The following is a 23,678-nucleotide window of genomic DNA, read 5'->3' on the forward strand; positions in this document are numbered from 1 at the left end:
TGATATGATCATCTTTTAGTCCGAAGTTAAACTTAATAATTTCAAGAAAGGTTTATTGGGTAACTTGATCAAATCATCTCAGAAAATCATTTGTTTCCTTTCAGAGAACTATGTGAATTTGTTAATACAAATTATGTGTATTATCAGTTATATCATCGTCAATCATCAGGTTTATAAAATGCCACAAAGACGTGATCAAAGGGAGGTTTAATGTATCCGAAATTAATTTGGACATAAACAACTTAAGGGGACGGCTATGATAATGGATCAAATATGTGCGGTAAGAATATTGGTTTTTAAAAATGATTGCTGGATCTTAATCCCCGCACTTTCTATGTACCGTGTGCTAGCCATTGTTTAAATTCAATAGTAAATGACGCTGCCAGTCTTAATCATCATACGACTGGATTTTTCAGTATTGTGCAAGAATTATGTAAATATTTTTCGTCTTCTACCAAAAGATGGAATATATTTAAAAAATATGTCATAAATTTGACCTTAAAACCATTGTCTGAAACAAGTTGGTCAAGCAGAATAGATGCTATCAAACCGCTGATGCCTTATATGAAATATCAAATGGTATATCATATGATCAGAAGGGAAAATATGACTTCAAATGTCTAGCAGAAAAGATATGCTCCTGTTCATTCATTTGTTCACTAAATACATGGCATATGATATTGGCAAAAGTAAATTTTGTTAGCAAAATTCTGCAGTCGATATGAATATGCAAGTTGCTTTAGATGCTTTGCCGGAATTAAAGAAGTTTTTGATAAAAATTATAACGGACGCAAATTTTGAGGAAATTGTAAATGATGCCATGAAAATTGCCAAAAAATTAGATGTCGAGGCTGAATTTGAAACTTCCAGATCCAGACCCCTAAGACGTCGCTACTATAAATGATCCGAAAACCGCTTTTAAAATTAACGTATTTTTTTATATATCAGATCAAGCTTTATCCTCCGTATATTACTGGAGTTTTTTCCCAACACCAAATCGCTATTTTCAACTCCTCGACACGTGTTTCGATCACCAAGCGATCATCTTCAAGATGATCGAAACACGTGTCGAGGTGTTAAAATAGTGATTTGGTGTTGGGAAAAAACTCCAGTAATATTCATTACTACACCAAAGGTTCCAAACAGTGCATCATAAGTTTATCCTCCGTAGACGAAAGATTTAATTTATTGAATAATCATAATCACGTGTTTCATTTTTCATTTAAACTAAGTGATGACCAAGATCAAAGTCGATTAAGAAGTAGCTGCAAATGATTCATTGGATATTAATGCCGATAATTTGCGCGAAGAAATCGTGTCATGTCAGTCTTTTTTGAAAAAATTAAATAATGATGTGGTGAACATTCTCGAATTTATATATTTAAACAAATTGACAGCTTTTTGCCCTAACATCACCATAGCATTACGAATTTTGCTAACTATGCCAGTTTCCGTAGCAAGCGCTGAAATATCCTTTTCTAAATTAAAACTTATAAAAAATTACCTGCGCTAAACAATGAGCCAAAAAAGATTAACAAATTTAGCAACAATATCTATAGAAGGAGGCCATATTAGACCATATAAATATACACGAGATTATTAAGGATTTCGCAAACAAAAAAGCGAGAAGAGTGGAAATAATATAATTAAAGTATGTTTGTTGTGTTTTTTGAACATATCATACGTAATAGTTAAATCAGTATTATTAGAAAAGTCAACCATTTGAATATACAATTAGATATAACATAAATAAAGTATGTATAAATTTAATTCGTGTTTTATTTTTCACAGTATTTAGCAAGCGGAAGCTAACTGTTTTAACCTATTTAGGAAAGAATTATCTAAGTATATAATACTGGAGAGCATTTCTTTCGGTCGAAATTAACAAATAATACAAAAACATAAGTTGAAAAAAAGAGGCGCTTCATAGGTTTCGCACACAGGCGCTGTGGGGGGTAGGCGCGGCCTTGTTCTCAGTATTGGAATACCGAACTTGTTGATATTTTTTCACCTATTCCATATGTTGATCTTTTATGTGTCAAAATAATTTCTAACAATCCTACGTTTAAATATATCGGTCTTTCACTTGGAAAGGTTCAAGAATTTGAGACGCACCATCAAAAAAGGAATTGATGAGGATTATGAAAAATTTATTAGAAGTTCTGAAACAAACTTAAACAGTAATCCGCAAGGATTCTGGTCATACGTACAGTCTAAGCAAAAAAAAACAAAAATTCCTGATATGTTTAACAGTGGTGAAAAACTTTCTTGTAGCCAGTCAATTGTCAATTCATTTGCGAATCATTTTAAGAGTGTTTATTCTACAGACTGTAATGATTATAATAAAAGTAATATTCTCAAATTAAATAGTTTATTGACAATTCTAAGGAAATGAACTTTAAACGTTCAAGCCAGTTTCGAATATACCTACACAGTTCTGACGCCTATCAGAAAACAACTACTCCCCTGGCTAATACCACGAAGAGCGTTGGATTATATCGACCTACTGTGTAGGTATATTCGAGACTGGCTTGAACGTTTAAAGTTAATTTCTTTAGATTTGTTTACTGCCAGTCTTCAAGCATAGCCCACTGACTAATTAGAAAAATTATTGATCATTGATGAGATATTGGAAGAAAATATACTGAATGCAGCCTCTAGACTCAAAAATAAATTAACATGTAGCCCGGATAATATACCTTGCCAACTTGTCAAAAAACATATTAATATTTTGAAGTATCCTCTACTCATTATCTTCAAGTATCACGGATTTGTTCGGTACACAAATCAGGAAATAAATCAGAAATCTCTATCGACCGATTGCACTAATCTCTGTATTTTCCAAACTTTTTGAGATTATTTTATTCGATTTGATTTATGTACATGTGAGAAATTCGATATCAGAATTTCAACATGGCTTCATGAAATGAGGGGAACAATTCATATTCAACTCTTTGGATAATAGATGTCAAGTTGATGTAATACAGATTTCAGCAAGGCATTCAATAAAGTTTCCCATCAACAATTAATATTGAAGTTGGATGCATATGGTATTTCCTCAAAAATACAAAATCTACTAAGATCGTATTTGAATCATTGTAGTCTATATGTCGAGTATGAAGGTGAAAAATCGGATGTATTTTTCGTACAGTCGGGGGTTTCCAAAGGATCTAATTTGGGACCGCTGTTATTTTTACTTTTTATAGATGACATAAGCGCTTCTATACAATCAACAAAGCTACTCTTTGCTGATGATTTAAAGCTTTTCAGAGAAATGCCAGATTTGTCTGATTTATGTTGCTTCAGAGGGATTTGAATTCACTCCAAAAGTGGTGTTGTGAGAATAAACTCTTTTTAAATGCTGGAAAGTGTAAAATTATGACTTATGCTCGTATATTAAATCCATATCAGATCAATTATACAGTTGATAATATCGACTTACCAAGAGTTAATGATACTCTCGACTTAGGAATCTCATTCGGCAATAAAATTACATTCAATGCACACATTGAAAATGTTGTTCAGAGAACTTCTAAGTCGCTGGGATTTGTTATGAGAAACTGCAAAGTCTTTGGTTATCATTGAAATTTCCGTATTAACCTGAGTGTGCTCCTCAATCAAATATTTTTTACTATTGTTAAGCATCATTCCTATTACTTTAGAAAAACTTTTTGCATATTCATCACCTATAATTAGATTTTTTTTTTGCTGATACCTCTTCTGTAGCTGCATAGACAGGTTCACTTATATTTGCATCCATTGAGCCATTGTTTTCATCATAAGCTTCCTTCTTTGTGCCATCTTCTTCAAAATTCACTTCCGCCTCGTCATTATCTTTATGATTTCCATTGCATTTTAGGTGGTTCAGTACATCCTTTGTGTCCACCATTAGAACCTTGAACCCACTATCAAGATCATTTTCAGTTGACTATAGTTTGGTACGTAGTAAACTAGAGTATTGTAGTTCTGTCTGGAATCCTAATGAAACAAAATACATTGATGCTTTGGAAGGTGTTCAGAAGAAATTCCTCAAGTTTGCGTATTATAAGAAACATGGAAACTATCCGGTTAGAAATTATGAATACACTTGCCTTCTGACTGAATTCAATTTTGTAACATTAAGAAAAAGAAGAGAAAATGCAGATCACATTTTCATCTATTAACTGGTCAATGGTTCCATTGACTCACCAACTCTACTGTCCCAAATTAATTTTAATGTACCTCGATATACGTCCAGATCAAATATCACATTCCGCATTAATGTACTCAATTCTCAGCACCATTTCTACAGCCCGTTAACCTCTATTTGTCGAACTGTCAATAAATACTCTATAGATTTATTTTTTTCTACCCTGAATCAATTTAGAAATAGTTTGTATAGATTCGTTCCTAGCTGAATATCAAAATGTTCACTTATACTTACATTTATCTAGAAATAGTTACCTGCTCTATTATTGTATACTTCTTTTATTAGGCCTTGGCCTGTTGGATGTAAATAAATAAATAAACAAATGTGTTTCGAATTTAATCAAATTTTTCTTCAGGGCTCCACTGATAATGGACTATACGGCCCTATGAAGTCAAACTGTCTGGATGTGAAGATAGCATTTCTTTGTGGATCATTTACAGGTAATCGTTTTCTCATTTCCTCAACAGATTGGTTATTTATCATAATATTATTCGTTTATCAATTCCTTTATTTAGAATTAGCTAACATATAATATGTTTGATCCTTACTATCATTAGGCTAATGTCGAAATATTCAAACAATGAATTACAAATATATACATATATGACTGGTTACAATGACAAATAATAAACTTCAACCAGTCATATGAAATATCTACACATAGGTGAGCAACAAAGGTTAGACAAAAGTATTGATGTAGATACAAAGAAACAAATACAACACTTTAAAAACTTTGGAATAGTAATGAAGTTATTGAACTCAAGAAATAACAATAAAATCAAATCAAAATCGCTCGCCGATTATGTGCATTTTCAACCTTCCCCCTTGAATTGGCTTATCGAATCACAATCTTTGATACCATGATCTAAATTGCTTGATGGTGATTAATAGAAAGTTCGAATGACTCAAGCGGTTGAAGGAAGGGGTTTTCCTTCTAGGCCAATTTTCGTCAAGCATTGCTTCAGTCACTAGGTGGAAACCATGGCGTCCGCTAAGGAAAGTGAGCTTCCCGAAAACTCTGAGCGGGAATTCATTAACCTGTTGATTGTATTATATCGCGATTGTCCGGAATTGTGGAAAGTGGAGAGCAAGGACTATTACAACAGAAACAAGAAAACTGCATCCATTAGAGAAAATCGTGGGTGCGTTGAAAGTGCTGAAACCTGATTTAACAGTGAAGGTAGTAAAAGCAAAAATCAATATTCTCAGAACAAATTTCAACAGGAAGTTCAGGGCCATCGAGAGAAAAAAGGTGTCAGGGACGTCTACGGATGAAATCCTTCAACTTTCGCTTTGGTATTACCATGAACTTTTCTTCATAAAAGATCAGATAGAAATGGCAGAGACTGAAACTTCTGAGATAAGATTTAATTATATTTATTATTTGATTAATTTATTTATATCTTCATTTTAGTTTATTATTCTGTGAATAATGAACCTATGTTTTCACCTCAAACATAGGAATATCGAAAGTGCCCAAATTTTTTTATGGGTGAAAAATTTAATGAGGGAGTTTTTGAGTTATTTTGTAGAAAAATCATGTGAGGTCTTCTTTTTCTCACTATGAACAATACTGTCATGCACATTGGGGGGGGTCTATTACAGAATAATAAACAGTTGTGTAAAATTTGCAGCGTTTTTATTTTATGTTTCATTGTACATTTTTCATTATTATTTTTTCATTATATGAGTATAGTAGGTACCTACTTAACATAGACCTAAACACAGTAGGTAGGTACTTGACATTTTTATTCATTCAGGCACTTGTTTTGCCATGGAACTGTCCTAGAGGTGTTGAAAAACTCGCAGAAGTCATCCCTTATTGTTTTTGCCAGTACTGTTGCATTGCCTTTGGTCTTTTGAAGGGAAGGCATCTTTGGTGTGTTGCCCCCATGACCGAGGTTCCTCAGCACCAGTAGTAACGTCCACCTTGTCAATCTCCTAAGGTGGCAAATAGTTGGCTCTGTTTTTTGACCATAAGTAGTGCAAATGGCAACATGCCATAACGATTTTTCAAATTTTTTGTGGTTCAAATTTAATGACATTTTGAAATATTTCGAATCTCTTCGTGCAAATGGCAACATGCCATAACGATGTTTCTAATTTTTTGTGGTTCAAATTTAATGACATCTTGAAATATTTTGAATCTCTTCGTTAATATTTCGAATGCATTTTCAACGACTCTTCTGGCTCGGGAGAGTCTGTAGTTGAAGATCTGTTTGTCGTTGGTTAGAGCAGCCCTATTATACGGCCTCATGAAGTTACAGAGAAGTTGGAAAGCTTCATCTCCAAAGAACATGTACGGACATTTCTTATTAGTAGTGAGTGCCTGGTAACTGACGAGGATCAGGCATGTGAAGCTGGTTCTCACACAACTTGCGCCAAAATAAAGTGTTCTTCATCACGCCACCATCAGACACTCGGCCATTTGCTTCCTCATCCACCAACAGAAATTTGTAATTAGATCAACAATAGTCATAAGCACAATGCTGAAAAAACCTTTGTAATTATAATAGTAAGATCCAGAATTGAGAGGTTTTTGGATTCCCACGTGCTTGCCGTCGGCGCTCCCTACGCAGTTGGGGAAATTCCATTGATTTTCGAACTCCTGTGCAACTCTTTTCCATCTATCTTGTGATTTTGGAACCTAGACGAGAAACAAAAAACGATACTAGCATTTTAAAGTTTACATTAAAATCACCACATTTGAATAAATTACCAATAAATATTAGTAAATTGTTTTTGTGCCTGAATTTCGAAAGCTTTTTTGAACTGTATTTCATTTTTTGTTACAGCTGCAAATTCTTGATGTCGACTCGAAGTCACTACAAGTTTCTGAAACGAAGTCCCCTACTGGACTACTTGCAACGCCGACTTCAAACCCAGCCCCCCCTCGACATACTAGACATTACTGAGCATTTAGTGCAACTAGCGACAGAATATTTCAAGGGGCCTGAGACTGAAGAGGACATTATGGCCAAGGGGTGGGCTATGATATTGAAAAAAGTACCTCCGGATCAAATTTTATGTCAAAAATGGAATTAAGTACTCAAAAACACTTGAAACGTTGACAATGGCATACGGTGATTGCCAGAAAAATGTTTACCAGTCGTACATTTTCACAGAACGTCGAGAAGATGTGAATGACGACGCTCGCCCTGGATGCCCCAGCACATCAACAACCGATGAAAATGTTGAGTAAGTTAAGAAAATTGTTATGGAGATTCGTCGAATCACTAGATATGAAACTTGTGGCAGTGAAGTTCGTTCCAAAATTACCAAATGTTACCAAAAAAACCGACGCATGAACATCACCGAGGAATTCTTGAACGACGTCAACGGCGATCCAGATTTCGTAATTTTTTTGCCAAAAATATCATCGTTGGGAGAGCTCAAGGACATACCCAAAAGTGCATATCAGAACTACTCCCAGGATTGGAAAATATGCTGGCACAACAAGTATATATATCTTTGAAGGGGACAAAATAGAAATTGATGATAAATAAATAATTTTATGAGAAAAATGAAAATTCACCTTATTTTTCGAACAAACCTCATCGTCAACTAAGATCAAAATTTGTCTATTTTCTTGATTAATTATTATTAGTTCCCTGTACATTCTGGCTTTATTGTGCATATGTTTTTATGTTAGTATTATAGTATTGCTTCATAGTAAGCATGGACAAACCTTTATCTATGCGGATGATACCACAATTATTGTTGTGGCTGACACCGCTACTGAATTCCAAAAGAAAATCAAATTGGTTACAGAGGAATTTGCGCACTGGTGTGAGGTGAATCATCTAATTAACAATACAGACAAAATGGTGTTCATAGAGTTTACAAGTCCCCTCAGGCGAACACACAATCTTACAATAAATATTGATGATATTGAAATAAACACATCATAGTCAGCACGATACTTAGGTATGGAACTAGACTACAAGTTCTCATTTAACAACCAAATAGATTATATTTGCAAAAAACTAAATAAACTATATTATGCTTTCTATACACTTAAATCAAATTTTCATAGACCTTACTTGATTAATTTATATTATGCACTGGTATATAGCACCATCAGCTGCAACATCATAGTATGGGGAAGGTCCACAGAAACATCCAGAGTCCTTGGAATACAAAAAAAGTTCATCAGAATGATATATGATTTAGACTACAGAGAATCGTGTAGGAACACTTTCACGAATAACAATATTTCAACAGCTCATGAAATTTGTCTTTGAAGTTACCCAAGATTGAACTTGTTACTGGAATATTGAATTGGTTAACTATACTGTAATTGAATTCATAAAAATTTTCTGTATTTACTTTCAAAATGAGTGAGTCGGTATCTGTCTACAGTAAAGAGACATTTTCACCAAAGTGTTGTCTGATGCATCCATAGAAAAAGTCGTACATGACTGTTTTTGATAATTATTCTAATATAGAAAATCCCAAATATAATGGTTTATCATACTGGACTTTAACTTTACCCAATTGAATGGCAACGAAATTTTCTGTGAAAATTGAACAATTTTTGAAATTTGGTCTGGATATGAGAGTGCTGGCACCTATATTTTTCTTTATATTTTCCCAATGTGTAACGAGTCTAACATCAATTCTGTTATCTGCATTCTCCATTGTCTTTCCATATACCGCATTATTCATTAGTTTAAAGAAATATTTAACAGATTTGTTGTTAGACCTATTACACATTTCAGTATTAAGATCTATATAGGGTTTCATCCAACGTAATTGCTTGAATTTTAATACTCTATGTGTATTCATTACAATCAAACCATTTTTGATGTCTTGCTGTAGGTTTCTATAATGAACAATATATTTTCTTTTATCATTCAAATTTGGAAATAATTTGGGAATTTTCGATTGTGTACGAGGTGGTATTAATTTTTCAACTAAAAATGGAAGATCAGAATGTTCATCATGCAACTCTTGTGGATAATAAATGTCCACTTCAAACAAATACCCATACGGACTATCAGCACTCACATTCATCACATCAAGGTTAAGAATTTCATTAGGTGTCAACCATGTAAATTCACTTGTTGGTAGAGGTTGTGACATGCTATGACCGTATAGATTCGTTGCATCTAAATATGTAATGAATGTGGAAGGTTCGTTGGGATTATAATTTGGTAAAAATTTATTATTTGCTATATGTTTCCTCTCACTACACTGACTACTCGTATACCTTTTTGAAAAAAGTGAATCATATCAATGTCAGTTAGTAATTCCAATTCAATATTCGCATACTTCAACATAGCATCCCAAGATATTCCAGGTGCAGTGTAATAATGTGCTGGATCTAAGTTATAAATCTCTAAACTTGTGGTGCGAAAGTTTTCAAAAATATCACATAATAGCAATACATCCGACTTCAAATACAAATCAGAGAATTCGCCCAAATTCTGACACTCGAATAAATTCCATACATTTCTAGCCCTATCATAATCATTTTCTGATATATGTTCACAACTGAGTTTGTCATAAAACTGATTTTTTGTTGGAAGTGATGGATAAATCAATTTGTCAATGTGATCAACGAAACTATATGGAAATACACCTTTCTGTCTCATCAAATTGAATTTCTCTATTTGTGGGAAATGTTTATGCATCTCCAAACATTGATCAGAGGTCAAGTTAGCACCCAACTTCTCCAACGAATTAGTCATAAATTTATAACTATCGATAAATCTCATTTTAAGATATTTCTTGTTAACCATCTTTATCGGTATATGTGTGTGTAAAGAGATTCTTAGTGAAAGATAAATATTTCTCTTTTGTTTGTGGGATGACATCAACTTTCTCTTTATTCCTATACAATTCTTTTATGAATGAATGGCAATCATACCCACTTAAATTGTGGAAAATAATAGGTACAAAATTAGGGAGTTTGAAATTCAAATTACATTTGGAATGAGCGGCATGTGAGCGGCATGACAATGATCTCTAACTTTGACTTCAACATCAATAAATAATTTATTACATATACCACAAGTTCTGGCTGCAGCAAATTGTTCCTCTTCTTCGAGGGTTTGTGCATCCATTGGTATAGGGTATCTGAGATGATTTTCAAATATCTTTTTCAAATCATCTTCAATGCTACTCACAAATTTCTGAGCTGCATCTACACCCCTATATGTAACAAATTTTGACAAATCATCATTATATGAACATTTTATCAGATAGGCAAATGAATATGGAGCATGTTTGAATGTTTTAATCGTGTATGAACTTTCGAGATTTGGCTCATTCACGTGAATCGGTTCAAGTACTGATTCAAAATCAGCATATACTACAAATGGCACCCTCATTTGTCTCTCAAAACTTTCAAACATTAATTTATTTTCCGCGACCATCCGACTATATTTATTGATCTTAAAATTGGTGGTTGGTGTTGTAGTACTAACGAGATTACATACATTCATCTTATGACGTAAAAGCAATCTCTCGCTGGAAAAATATATCAAACATCCATCACAAAAATATTTTGTATGATCATGAGCTGATAGTTGACTAGAAACTAATCTTGAAAGATCTTTGATCCAGCAAAAGTGACTATTACTGGAGTAATCAGTTATATGTAATAAATTGACATGTCTCCGGAGTCTTCTCTGTGACCAATCACATCATACTTTATTTTACCCTTATCAAATTTACTCTCTAAACCATAAACATTAATTGAAATATCATTCCTATCTTCAAATCTTTCAATACTCTTATTATTAATTTTAACCGGAAAATCCATACCTGTGACATCTAAAACATTGGAAAAATGTAATTTCGGACACTCTACCATTTGCAGGATATAATGCTGATGTTATAGCCCAAGCAAAACAGTGTTGATCTTCGTTACGAACATTTACGACAGCTTTCCTTCATTCACTTTTCATTTTTTTTCCTTCATTCGGGCAGCTTCACATATGAACGTCCTCTCAGTGGATTGTATTTATTAATGTTGACTTCGAGAAATAGTATTTTTTCACAAGTCCAACCTAAATTACATAAAAAAAATATGACTTCTCAATCTCGTTGGAATTTACAAAAAATAAACACCTGAGTCACGTTCCTGGAATTCAGTCGTTTGAGCCACAATTACATCGCGGAATCCATCAAAAACAGCATTCAAATCTGAAGATTGGTCCACTATTTTATTTTGGGAATTAAATGACTTCGTGTCCCTCGAATCTTGAGTCTGAAGAATATAATTCCCAAAAACTTCCATGTTCACCTTGATGCTTTTATGGATCCTGATGACCGATTCCAGTAATTCGATGACCTTCTGCCTAATCTCATTAAAAAATGACATGTAGTCACTGGATACAATCGAACTCTCCACCCTGTATGTAGCAATGCGGCAATTGAATGCATTCGTTATAAGTTGAACACCTTCAGACAATTGAACACATGCATTATTTTTATGACTCATGGTTCTTCGGTGAGAGTCACTTGCGTCGTAGGAATTGTCACATTACAACAATTGCAAGTATACATAGGTGTTGCATTGTCCACTGAAGGCCCTCCTTGGCAACTCTGGAGTTGATGCTGACGAAGATTATCACTACGAGTGAAAGATTTACCACAGTCACAGGAATACATTTTATATGATACGTTCTCACTAACTCACTTGATGTAAACTGACATAACCAACACTCGTCCGTTTCTTAAATACAGTCTGATAGGGCCCGTCAAGACGTCATAGCCAACCCCACCTCTCAGCTACATGCGCCAAGCCCACCTCGCAACTGGATGCGATAACAGATGTCGATACGAACAGGCAGTGGTCGTTGCGCTCTCGTAGAGGGTAGACGTTAGGCAGACAGTCCTTGGCCGCCTGCGTGTCACCATCGATAGCGAGGCTAGAGCGATGCATTACGTCACAGCCTTCTCTGTATCGAGAGAGGTGAGGGCACACCGATGAATACACATTACTCGGCCACACGTCGTGGAGTGAACATCTTGCTCTCTTACCGTTGAACGGTTGTTGCTGTGACGTCACACCACTACTAACTTGGTGGGCTCACACTGATGGAACATTCGTTACTTGAAGGATCTTCGAAGTATGCAGACGTATGTTTGTGCATAGACAAGCACATGATGAAAACCCTCTACCGTGCATTCTCACACATACACACCAATCAAATGTAATTACGTCACTATGTCACACACACACACAAAATCTCATATGAAAAAATTCTGAACGATCCATGCACCAGACCCTTCAAGGTCATGATGTTACTAAACAACAAAAAAAGCAATTATTACGTCTTAGTGGTGGGGGGGAGGCCCAGAACCGGCTGTGATCTACTACTTGTCTCCCAGTGACCTGTCCACCTTCCTGGAAAGGATAGGATGGACGGTGACCTAGGAGGACAACTCCTCGGGAGGTTCACATGTCGCCTAAGTGCTGTGGGCCTACCCTCACCCTCCCTACTCTACAGATACACAGCAACTGTGATGTATTTATTAAATCAATATAGCTTTTTCAATAATAGTACAAATAGCATGTTTCTATTCACCAAAATTTGATAATGAAATAAACAATCGGTAACGTTTGATACAGTTGCAGTTATTATTTAGGTATTTTATTGATAAAATCTAACCAGTTATCCGATGATTGGCCAGCCATCACACGTAGACGATTGTGGATACTAACAATCGAAATCTTCTATTTTTTTTATTGTTCAATTTTCAATTGTTGCTTGTATTTCATTTTATTGTTATTTCATTTCGGGGTTTTTTGCTTTCAGCTGTTCATTTTGATTTTATTGATTCTTTCAGGGATTTCAAATCATATAGGGAGACATATCAATCAAGACAAATGAATATGAGACTTTAATTAATGTTCTTTGAAAGCAAACATATACAATAAATGTAATCAACAAATTGTTACACTATTTTGAATGGATCAAACAAAATAATTTCATTCAAAAAAGCTCACTGGAGAGAATAGGTGGAGACAAGTTTAGCAAACCTGCGATAACTATCATTGCATCATCCATGTGAGGAATCATAAACCATTCAATCTGAGATGAAATGATTTTAAATGATTTCATTTTCTGAATTACTCTGTCTATATGAATCCGTGTTCTTGGAGTATTTGAAGTGAGAGTAGCTTCTTCGTCTGATAATTGTTTTTTATTTAGAAATGAGGGCTGAATGATTTCAACTAAATAATCTTCACTTTCCTTCCCAATCCAAAAACTTTTATTCACCACTAAGTCTTCACTTGGATCCAATGGGGATGTGAAGTCACATCCATTGAAAATTGCTTCATTACTAGTTTTCCCTCCATAGCAAGGACCAACGTAGGCTATTAAACCTGATGGTGTGATTCCTGTTAGAACTTTTAGGGCAAGAGTATTTTTGAAATACAAGAAACTTTCAAGTCTGTCAGTCAAAATCTTGCTTTTTCGAACTTTTATTTCAGTGCAATGCAGCACTACTCTGGTGTTCTCAAAATGTTTTGAACATCTTGGAGTGTTCGCTTGTATCTCTTCTTTCGTGGGCCATTTCACAATAGGCCTTAAAACTGTCGCAAGAAGTGATAAAGTTGAATAAAAATATTTTGTACACGTGGTTTTTGATAAATTAAATATAATGGCTAGGCAATCAAAAGATAGATTGCGCTTCAGTTTAAATAACACCAACACAATTCTCAATTTGAGGTTATCAGGAATGTCATTAGAATTGCAAGTTAAAGCATTATTACTGCAGTCTACAAGAGTATTTATAAGCGTTGGATGAACCCCAGTAAAACATTTTATACTGTAGTCAGAATTCATCACATCTTCTAAGATGTTGAAAGGGAAACTTGTCTGCACTTCTTCGTCAACAAATACGTTCAATCTGTTAGTAATTGTTTCATGATACTGAGTAAGTTGTCTTCGCGATTGTCTTTTCCTGAGGGAGGGATCTTCATCCCCCACAGAAATATCTGCTAGAAGTTGAATACTCTTACTCAAATCATCACTACTGACTCTGGACCTTAAAAATGTTATGATTATGGTTTTTGAACTCATTTATTGAAATATATGTATTACCATGTCCTGAGGGATCCACCATTCTTTGGTTTTTTTCTTTTGGTGGATATTTCTTTAGGAATTTTCTGAGATGGAATAACTCCTATCTTCAGTCTTTTCAATTTTCTATCTCTGGTATCTACAATATGATAACTTAGATATTTGCTAATGCATATATCATTTTACCTACTCAGTGTAAAATCTTCTTTATCAAAATGTTCACTGCAAACACACATACATTTGCTAAGTGGTTTAGAAATTTTCAGTTTAATTTTCCACTGCATTGCTAGTTTCGGATCTCTGGGAAAGCGATGCAAAGATATATTTTCTGATAAATAGTTTTTACATTCCTTCACTGAACAATAACTGTGGGATTTACTAGTCATTATATAAAGCTGATAATTAAGTCTGTTGCATTACAATAAATAAAAATGTGAAATGAAACTTAATATTATTAAGGCTATGGAAATTGGACACAGAGAACGAATTCATATCATGAGATCCAGATGACCAGATTAAAAGTAAACATCACAGATCACAGGTAAACATGTAAACAAAAATAGAAATCTGCAAATTGAGGTTAATGTTTTTTTATTATTTTGGCATAGATCATACATCACAAAACAGTTTATTTTCTGAATTTGAATGGGAATTAGGAGTTCTAGTATGAATTCTAAATTGGCTTTACTGGAAAAAGGGATGGAGTAATTATCATTAAGAACTTTCCTATCTTATTTCATAATAATCACGATCATAGTGAAGTCGGATACCTCAATCAAATTTGTATGGAAATCTTCATTGTAGTGTGAACATTTTGAGAAATGATATGAAAATGATTTATTGAAGAAAGATGCCAATCATATTCTATAAGCGGCTTCATCTGCAATTTCACTAAATTTAGGTGAGAAATGAAGAAGACTACATATAGAAACGAATTTACAAAATAAAGGCAAAAATCATCATATTGGCTCAAGAGCTGCGTCCAGGACGAAACAGTAAAGTAAATATAGCTGCAGTACATGCAGCATAAATCAACTAGATAACGATTTGGTCACAAACTACTAGAGAAAGTGGTTTGTGGATTTGGTGTTGGGAAAAAACTCCAGTAATATTCATTACTACACCAAAAGTCCCAAACAGTTTATCATAAATATTTCATCTGTTGAGTGTCATTTTATTATATTTATTCCGAACAATGCACTAGTTTCCAAATGTAACTGCAATGTGATTTATAGACATAATCAGAGCTGCCAACTGTCATATTATACACCGTAATCATTCAGGGAAAAGAAAAGCCATTCAATTTTACCCAGCAGCTGGATTCAACAATGATCCTTTTTCCTGAGAATAGTACAGCGAACGTGTCACGAGAGGCAGCACTAGTAGCAGGGACGAACATAAACTATTCACATGTAAAACAATGTTATTTACGTAATATGAATTTATTATTTAAAAATATAAATCTGATATAAAAAATCAGTTTGTGCTAGTATAATGCCAACAAAGCATTGCTGTTTTGCGAATTGTACGTCGGATAATCGATATCCGGAAGAAAACGTGTTTTTTATACCATTTATAAAACCTCATTTTAATGAGGTTAGTTGTAAGAAATGGATACATGCTTCGAGAAGAGTGGATTCAACAGTGCAAAAAATAAATAAATATTCATATGTATGCTCTAAACATGAAATGAATAGTAAACTTTTCATAGTTAATTACCATTGATTAGAATGAGATATAACCTCAATCGTTTATCAAACAATATTCATGTAGGAATCACACGTTAGAAGGTAAGACCTCGTTAGTCCTTAGCTTGCACAAGTTTCTCAACTTCTGAGAGTTGTCGTTCATATGGGGGCGGCAGCTGATTAACGGAAAAGCAGATTTTAAACAGACATATTTTAAACAGATTATATTTAATTGAATTTATTTCATTACCATCTATATTTGATTCATATTTCACTCGGAAATAAATTTGAAATCATAATTATTTTGAATTTCTTTTATTACAGTATTACAGATTCTATACCGCTACTCTTTTACTACAGGCTGTATACTAACCTGTCTATTAATTAATTTTTTTTCCAGTTAGTTTTAAAATACGGCATGCAAGCCAACGTTTTAATGTTACAACATTGTTATCCTTTACAGTTGCAATTTTAGTTTTGCTCCAGGAACATCTTCTTGTGTTAAAAACGTTTTTTTTTTTGAATAGGGAATGTTCCTCCTGACGAAAATCAAGTAGTTTTCATAAAAGAGCTCTAAAACAACGCATTTTAAACTTATCATTCCAACCTTTTTCTTTAAAAAAATATTTAAATACTAAAAAAAGAGCAATGAAATAATGCATTCAACATTTAAAGGTTTTCGTTTCTATTTCACCATTTGGCGACATCGGTTATAGCTAATAAAAGACAATGAATCTGTTGCCTGTATGAGACAAACAAAGATGACATATTTCAGAAGCGTGCTGTTCTGTTTATTTATGTTCCGAGTTCCGAGATATTCTGTGACATATGACATTTTGTGCACCTAACCTATCTTCCTCTATATAAATAAATAAAAAACAACTGTTGTTTATAATAATAATAGCCTTTATTACCCAACACTTAAAAACCATTTACAGGGTTAACTAAGTGTGTTAAAAAAAAGTAAATATGGATCCTTATAATTACTAAGTTACGATTTGAGAAAATGAATGAGTAATATAATATAATAAAATAAAATATAAAAAAAACTATACCAGAAAATTACAAATTCTCCATGAAATACTGAGATGCAGTGTCAACAATATATTCTAGGGAATCAGAATTGATATTACACAAATTTGAAATTAAATTGAAATTATTGCAAATGCTAAAGATATGTGACTTGAGATACAAATCCTTTTAAAAATTAAAACCCAACATTTGAAACATCAATTTGAATATTTTTCGAAGTGAATTTGAAAAACTCATTAATAAAACTCAACTTTAATTTGTTCAAACTTGCATTTGCTGTAATAACCCAAATTGAGGAACATTTCCCATTGTACTTTACCATATGTTTATATGAGGATAAGGCAGTGTTTGTCCCTATCGAACTACTAGCGTTGCTAGTAAGTGATTTTTCGTACTTCAGGAAAAAGGTTTATTGTCGTCATCGTCTACCACATTCAGCGGTAAAGCTGTTGGACGCAAGAAATATGACATGATATGGTAATATTATGATTATGAATATTTGATTAATCATATTATTGTTTCAAATGGAGTTCCGAGATAGTGGACGGACGTGTCGTTCAAAGATTACACCAAACGGTGCCGATAACACCCGTCCACAAAGAAGTTATGTGCTCTCATAGGACTTCGTTTTGTGTTATGATGTATGTGCCCTTCACGCCGGATTCCAAGCCGGAGTGGTTCAGACAACCACGTAAAAGGGGCTATGTATGTGAATAAAAAAATCTATAGGTATCCCATCAGGAGGCAATCCTCTAAAAAATGATGAGTTTTTTATAACAAAGTATGAATGTGAAAACAATGTGGCAGCATTGCTCTAAGCTTAATGTCATGGCACAGATAATTAATCTGTGGTCATGGTCAAATGAGAGAGACAGAGAATGATTGTCACGTGACTTGTTCCAGCTGATTCATAAACAGAATTATGTGTTATCAAATTTCTTTCAGTATCAAATGCAAGTGACATACATTTTCATCCAATACTATTGAAATTGGAGTATACTACTGCAAGAATATGGTCTAATAACATGGATACTGATGAACAAATTCCAAAATTATTGGGCTCTACATAATCTATTATGGTATGTGGAAATGACATTGGAAAACTATTTTCGATTATTTTTTCTGTTTCAAGTCTTTAGGGCTGATGTCCGCTATCGATACGTCACCAAAAACCCAAAAACCGAATGAAGCAGACAAACTCCTCAAACAACTACTTGAATGTGTTCAAGAATGTCAAAAAAGATTTGGGGGAAAAACTGAGCTTGCTACTGAGTTTGATAGTTGTGTAGCAGCAATTTGTGTTTGCCTAGAATCTGTATTTTTACACGGATTGAGAAGTAAACCTCTCAGTACATCAGATCAGAACTCTTCATTGCGGCAGGTATCTGACATACTTGTGCATACTCTAAATATTGGAAACGAGGGTTCATGTAAGTGTTTACTTTTTAGAGATTTTTTTTGTGGAACTCCATTAGTCTACTAATGAAAAATTATCAAAGAAGGGATGAAATTATATTACCAAATATCATTCATAGTCATTTATGAATGTATGATAATGTATAGCTCATTCACCGATGTTATCTGTTGAAATGTCCAATCTGAAATAAGTAATTCCTCTTACCTTATTTTGATGGCATACATCACACTTTTACTTGATTTCTCATTTTAACTTTAAGAAAGTTGTCTCACTGTGAATCAATAGAAGCCAACTTTGGTCATCATTAGCCTTGTGTTCTGAGTAGGTTACGTTAATAACTCATCAAACCACATAGGAGGCACAGTGGCAATTTGTAGTTTCATCAGCCATATAAAGTGGCAGAATACCTTTCATCTAGATAAATTGTCACGGGAAAAATATCTGGTTGTAGACAGATTCAAATTCACAATCTGACTATTATGAGTTTGGCCCACTAGCAGCACACCAATTCACCGCTAATTCCTTTTACTGATATTGAATTTAACAAATATTCAGAGCTTTTTATCATTCCCAGATATGTCTTTCATTCCTTCAGAAACAAAGCTAAATAAATAGCCAATCTGAATTAGACAGAAATCTATTTTGTTCTCTCAACCTCAGACCAAATATTTTAAAAAGAATAATATTCATAAAAAACCTCTACACGATGAAATACATGGATGTGTTGATATAAAATTCCCACTAACATCAGATAGATATTTGATAATTATTCCCGTTCTTTAGAAAGTTTTTTTTCGTTATATATTAGTGAAGAAATAGAAAGTCAAAAAAGGTTTCGTAATAAATATTGTTGATCATACAGTGTGGAACAGCCAAATTTGTGCGAACTTATAAAAAAATTATGAAACATGTAAATCTTTTATTTTAAAATTAATCTTATTGTACTTGTGAAGTACTGTTTGGAACCTTTGGTGTAGTAATGAATATTACTGGAGTCTTATCCCAACACCAAACCGTTATTTTTAACACCTTGACATGTGTTTTGATCACCAAGTGATCATCTTCAAGAGGAAGATTAAACTAAATATACTCACAATTTTGTCCTTATTCATACCATAGATACATCTGCTAGATGTCTTAATTGTTTTAAATTAATTTTACAATGCTCTTATATACTAGTCTTAAATTAATTTTAGGGAATCCAAAGGACAAAGTCAAGAATTCGGAAAAGTCTAGAATTTACGAAATTAAATATTAGCGCTGTGATTCAATGGACAGACTAAAATATCTATTAAAATAAGATATAAAAAACACTTAGCGCACCCAAAATATGGAAGATCAGAAAAATCAGCAGTCACCCATTATATTTTGCAACAAAACCATTCCATAGACTTTAGTTCGTTAAGATTTAAACGAGTTGATAACAACAGGCATCTAGATGCCTATGAGAGTGTAGAAATAAGTAAACATAATAATATGAATAACGATGGTGGACCAATACCTAATAGTATACTATATAGCTTGTTGAAATAATATTTTGTTTATCAGATTTACTGGACTATTAGACTAGGCAACATTGTAAAATTAATTTAAGACAATTAAAATGCAGATACCTAGCAGAGGTATCTATGGTATAAATAAGGACAATAACCGACATTAACCAAACACTCTCTCATATTTGAGAGTAAAAAACTCTTCAATCATCTGCCGAGCCAAGTAAAAAATATATCATGCCCAAGAATCTTTCGGAAAACCGTCAAAAGCATATTTTTAACTAAAGGATACTACAGCCTGCAGGAGTATTATAGTGACAGTATCTTGGGCTAACTGTAGCTTTTTGCATTTTATCTATAAGATTAAATTATCTGTATTCTATATTTATGTGTGATTTCATCAAAAGATAAAATGAATAATTTTATATATTTTTACTTATATATTTTTATTTTTATGTTTTGTTCTTTTTACAACTAGACCAAAGATATATGTATTATCTATTGTTTATATCTGCAAATTTTAACCATTTTATATAAATCACTGACAAATTAATAGGCATACACTATTGTATAGAATAGGTATAGAATTTTCAGGTTACAAAGAAAGGCAATTAGAATTATAGATGGAGTTTATTATAAAGATGATTGTAGAACATCTTTTATAACACTGAGTATTTTAACATTCCCATCATTATACTAGAAAATTTACTCTATATAAAATCGCATATAACTCAATATGAATCATTTGAAAATAGACACGAAAACAACACTAGAAATAAAAAAGATATTATCTTTAATACATGTCGCCTTAAAAAAGGCCAAAATGGACTGAAGTACTGGGCTGTGAAATTTTATAATAAACTTCACGAGGAAACAAAAAAATTAACTACTAGCGAATTCAAACGTAAAATAAAAGAGTTTTTAGTATCTAAAGCTTACTACAGTATAGATGAATTTTTACAGGATGACCTTAGTATATACATACACAAGACGAATCATGATAATATTCTTATATTCTATTCATCTTTAAATGTAGTTTCGTGAAATTATTTAAGATTATTTTAGTGTGTAATTTTAATATAATGTTAATAAGCTTATTTTATGTTGTATCTTTGTTTGACTTGTGTGAATACTGTAAGTATATTACCACCAATAAAGTATCTATGTATCTATCTATCTATTGAAGATGTAAACCATGCTTTGTCAACAAGAGTCTTTCCTATTAGACAATGAAGTACATTGATTGATTGAATATTGTACATATATTTAGTTCAATCTGACTCTTGAAGATGATTATTTGATGATCGAAACACATGTCCAGGTTTTAAAAATAACAGTTTGGTGTTGGGATAAAACTCCACATAAATCCTATTGCATAAAAATCTCATCTCATAATTTAACAGCCTCATAGTGAGGGTTCAACAACCCTAGACCCTAGTGATACTTAAAATAATTTGTGTCTAATAAAAAATTTCTATTCAAAAATTTTACATGAAAATTATTGAATTGAAGTGTGAGATTTTCATAATCAGTTTACAAAACTGCATTATATGTTTTACTATACAAAAGCTTCTTCAGGCATGTTCATTACTATTCTACATTTTATACTATATATTCAAGACGTTGCAGTCAATTATTGGGTTGAAATCTCTGAAAATCAAAAAGGTCATATTGTCAATTTGGAAAATAGTGGGTAATTTTATATCATCGTTCTCATATTTTCATATTGCTTGAAATTTTTGGATTTTCAAAGTCCATTCAATACAGTTTGGTTTTTTGTCTGGTCAGTATATGGATAGAAAATAAATTACTTACTGAACGATTTTTGGCTGATTCATATACCCAACTTTCACTTTATTTATTTTTTTCTACTACTATTTGGGAACCGTCCAACTTGTCCATTTTTCCAAGTCTCAGAAAAACATTGTACTCTCTTTCATGACACCCATTCCAATAATCTTGTGCCCTGTAATAGTTTGTACAGGTACCTTGCTGTATGTATGTCATATTCTTCTGGGCATTATTTGGGTTGTTTATAAATTATTTGCCTCTTGTTATTCAATGATTCACATTTGCATAATATTTGTCAAGCTGTCTGTTCTTTTGGCTCTATTTGGTGAATAGCCCTGTAATTGTTCTAAGCTGATTCCTGTTTTTTGGTAGCAGCTCTAGTTCTCTTCTTGGGCAGTCTATAAAGGTTTTTTCCATGTGTGTTATCTGGTATGTGTTCCCACTATTCAAACATTTCTTATAGACCCACTTTCCGATCTGGTTCCATACCAAAGACTTTGGCACCCCTAAATCTGGTTCAGGGCCTATATGTGGAGTTGATGATTCGTGTTTGGCACTCATTGGCTTTTTCGTTGTCTGAGTGACCTGGCACCCAGTATATAGTCAATCAATTCCTGTCAGCCAGTTTCCTCAGTTCACAGCATTCCAAGATCAATTATTGTGATGTCACTTTTGGGTTCATCAGTAGCTCAAGTGCAGCCTGGCCTCAAATTAATATTGTGCATTGCAAAATTACATACACTCCAGCCTGGAAGACTGATGTGTACTAACCAAGTAGGTAACTGAAATGAAGATTTCTCCCTGCACACTGAATTCTAGGTCACACTCAATGTTCGGTTTTTGACCTGTCTGTGTACTTCCACTTTATCTTTTATTTTTTCTTTATTAATAATTTATGTGCACTCGATTAGTAAACAAGGAAAGAGTAGAAAAAACGATAGCATTCATGCATTAGAATTCAAAAGTTACTATAAAGTAGTAAGCAAGTGCTTGAGCTTTCAATTTTTTTTTGTAAAAATTAAAATCTGTAATATCTACCATTGTATGTGTATATTGTTCAATTTTTAATCACTGCTCAAAGAATTTCTAGAAAAAAATAATCAAAATGGACAATAACACGGAAATCACCGAAATATTTTACACACAATATTTTAAAATTATTAGGTTAGGTTAGGTTATCCGTCACTTGAAGTAAGAAAGTTGAAAATTGGCCACCTTCTACTTGCCACTTGTTACTTTATAATTATTAATTTTTCTGCACTAGCATACAAAGTTCAACTTATCATTGATTATTGTAAATTGTTACTTGCTAATCGAGCTTACATAAATTTACATTAAAAATTGATAAACTCAGTTATTACCACACTACTGTTAAATGAAAAGTGGTTCATGATCTTCAGATTTGAATTCAGAGTATTTTGATTGTTAATCATTTTGTGGTATTGATTTAACAAATTTTCTCTCAAGATATTGACTTCAATAAATTGAACAAAAGTGCATTAGGTGATTGACAATGTTTCATGATGAATTTCACTAGTTCGGACTTCCATTGTCTACTATATAAAATGATTTGAAATCCCTGAAACAACTAAAAAGAAGAATTAAAAATGAATAGCTGAAAATAAGAATTATATTAACCAAAATAAACTTGAAATGAAATAATAGTGAAATAAAATACAAGTAAAAATAGAACAATTGAACGAATAAAAATAAAGAAAATAAAAATAAAAAGTGGAGAGATTCCAAGTCACGTTAGTTCACCACGTTTCGATTGTTAGTATCTACAATCGTCTTCGGGTGATGACTCACCCGATGACTCACCCGAAGACGATTGTAGATACTAACAATCGAAACGTCGTGAACTAACGTGACTTGGAATCTCTCCACTTTTTATTTTTATTTTCTTTTTTCTTTTCTTTATTTTTATTTATACAATTTTTCTATTTTTACTTGTGTTTTATTTCACTATTATTTTGGTTTATTTTGGTTAATATAATTCTTATTTTCAGCTATTCATTTTTAATT

General features: G+C 33.0%; 3 protein-coding genes across 3 annotated transcripts in view; 2 read left to right on the top strand and 1 right to left on the bottom strand.

Moving 5' to 3' along the window:
* LOC111502578 (uncharacterized) overlaps nucleotides 1–7,090 on the top strand; it is a 31,309-nt gene extending 24,219 nt beyond the window's left edge. The window contains exons 5-6 of the transcript XR_012464284.1: nucleotides 4,545–4,629; nucleotides 6,985–7,090. The gene's annotated coding sequence lies outside the window, so the exon portion shown is untranslated. The remainder of the gene's footprint in view (nucleotides 1–4,544; nucleotides 4,630–6,984) is intronic.
* Nucleotides 7,091–13,032: 5,942 nt separating this feature from the next.
* Nucleotides 13,033–15,095, bottom strand: LOC111502577 (uncharacterized). Its single transcript, XM_023156691.2, has 3 exons — nucleotides 14,423–15,095; nucleotides 14,254–14,371; nucleotides 13,033–14,197 (listed from the first exon to the last, which is right to left on the bottom strand). Exons 1-3 carry the CDS (start codon nucleotides 14,616–14,618, stop codon nucleotides 13,138–13,140), a joined length of 1,374 nt encoding a protein of 457 aa, XP_023012459.2. The 5' UTR covers nucleotides 14,619–15,095; the 3' UTR covers nucleotides 13,033–13,137.
* A 2,735-nt stretch (nucleotides 15,096–17,830) lies between these two features.
* LOC111512870 (sorting nexin-29) overlaps nucleotides 17,831–23,678 on the top strand; it is a 58,885-nt gene continuing 53,037 nt past the window's right edge. The window contains exons 1-2 of the mRNA XM_074170274.1: nucleotides 17,831–18,031; nucleotides 18,085–18,382. Of these exons, the coding sequence (XP_074026375.1) occupies nucleotides 18,029–18,031; nucleotides 18,085–18,382 (301 nt within the window). The 5' untranslated portion in view covers nucleotides 17,831–18,028. The remainder of the gene's footprint in view (nucleotides 18,032–18,084; nucleotides 18,383–23,678) is intronic.

This window comes from Leptinotarsa decemlineata, unplaced genomic scaffold (assembly GCF_025532065.1).
Source record: "Leptinotarsa decemlineata unplaced genomic scaffold, Ldec_3_MD MMD2_P_RNA_scaffold_7, whole genome shotgun sequence".
Classification (NCBI taxonomy): domain Eukaryota; kingdom Metazoa; phylum Arthropoda; class Insecta; order Coleoptera; family Chrysomelidae; genus Leptinotarsa; species Leptinotarsa decemlineata.

What these genes read in the sequence shown, in the direction of transcription:
- LOC111502577 (XM_023156691.2), bottom strand. Translation starts at nt 14,618, where the DNA reads ATGACTAGTAAATCCCACAGTTATTGTTCAGTGAAGGAATGTAAAAAC. An exon ending in TAAAGAAGATTTTACACTGA is followed by an intron (nt 14,372 to 14,422) that starts GTAGGTAAAATG and finishes ATCATATTGTAG; the next exon opens with ATACCAGAGATAGAAAATTG. An exon ending in GGTGGATCCCTCAGGACATG is followed by an intron (nt 14,198 to 14,253) that starts GTAATACATATA and finishes AACATTTTTAAG; the next exon opens with GTCCAGAGTCAGTAGTGATG.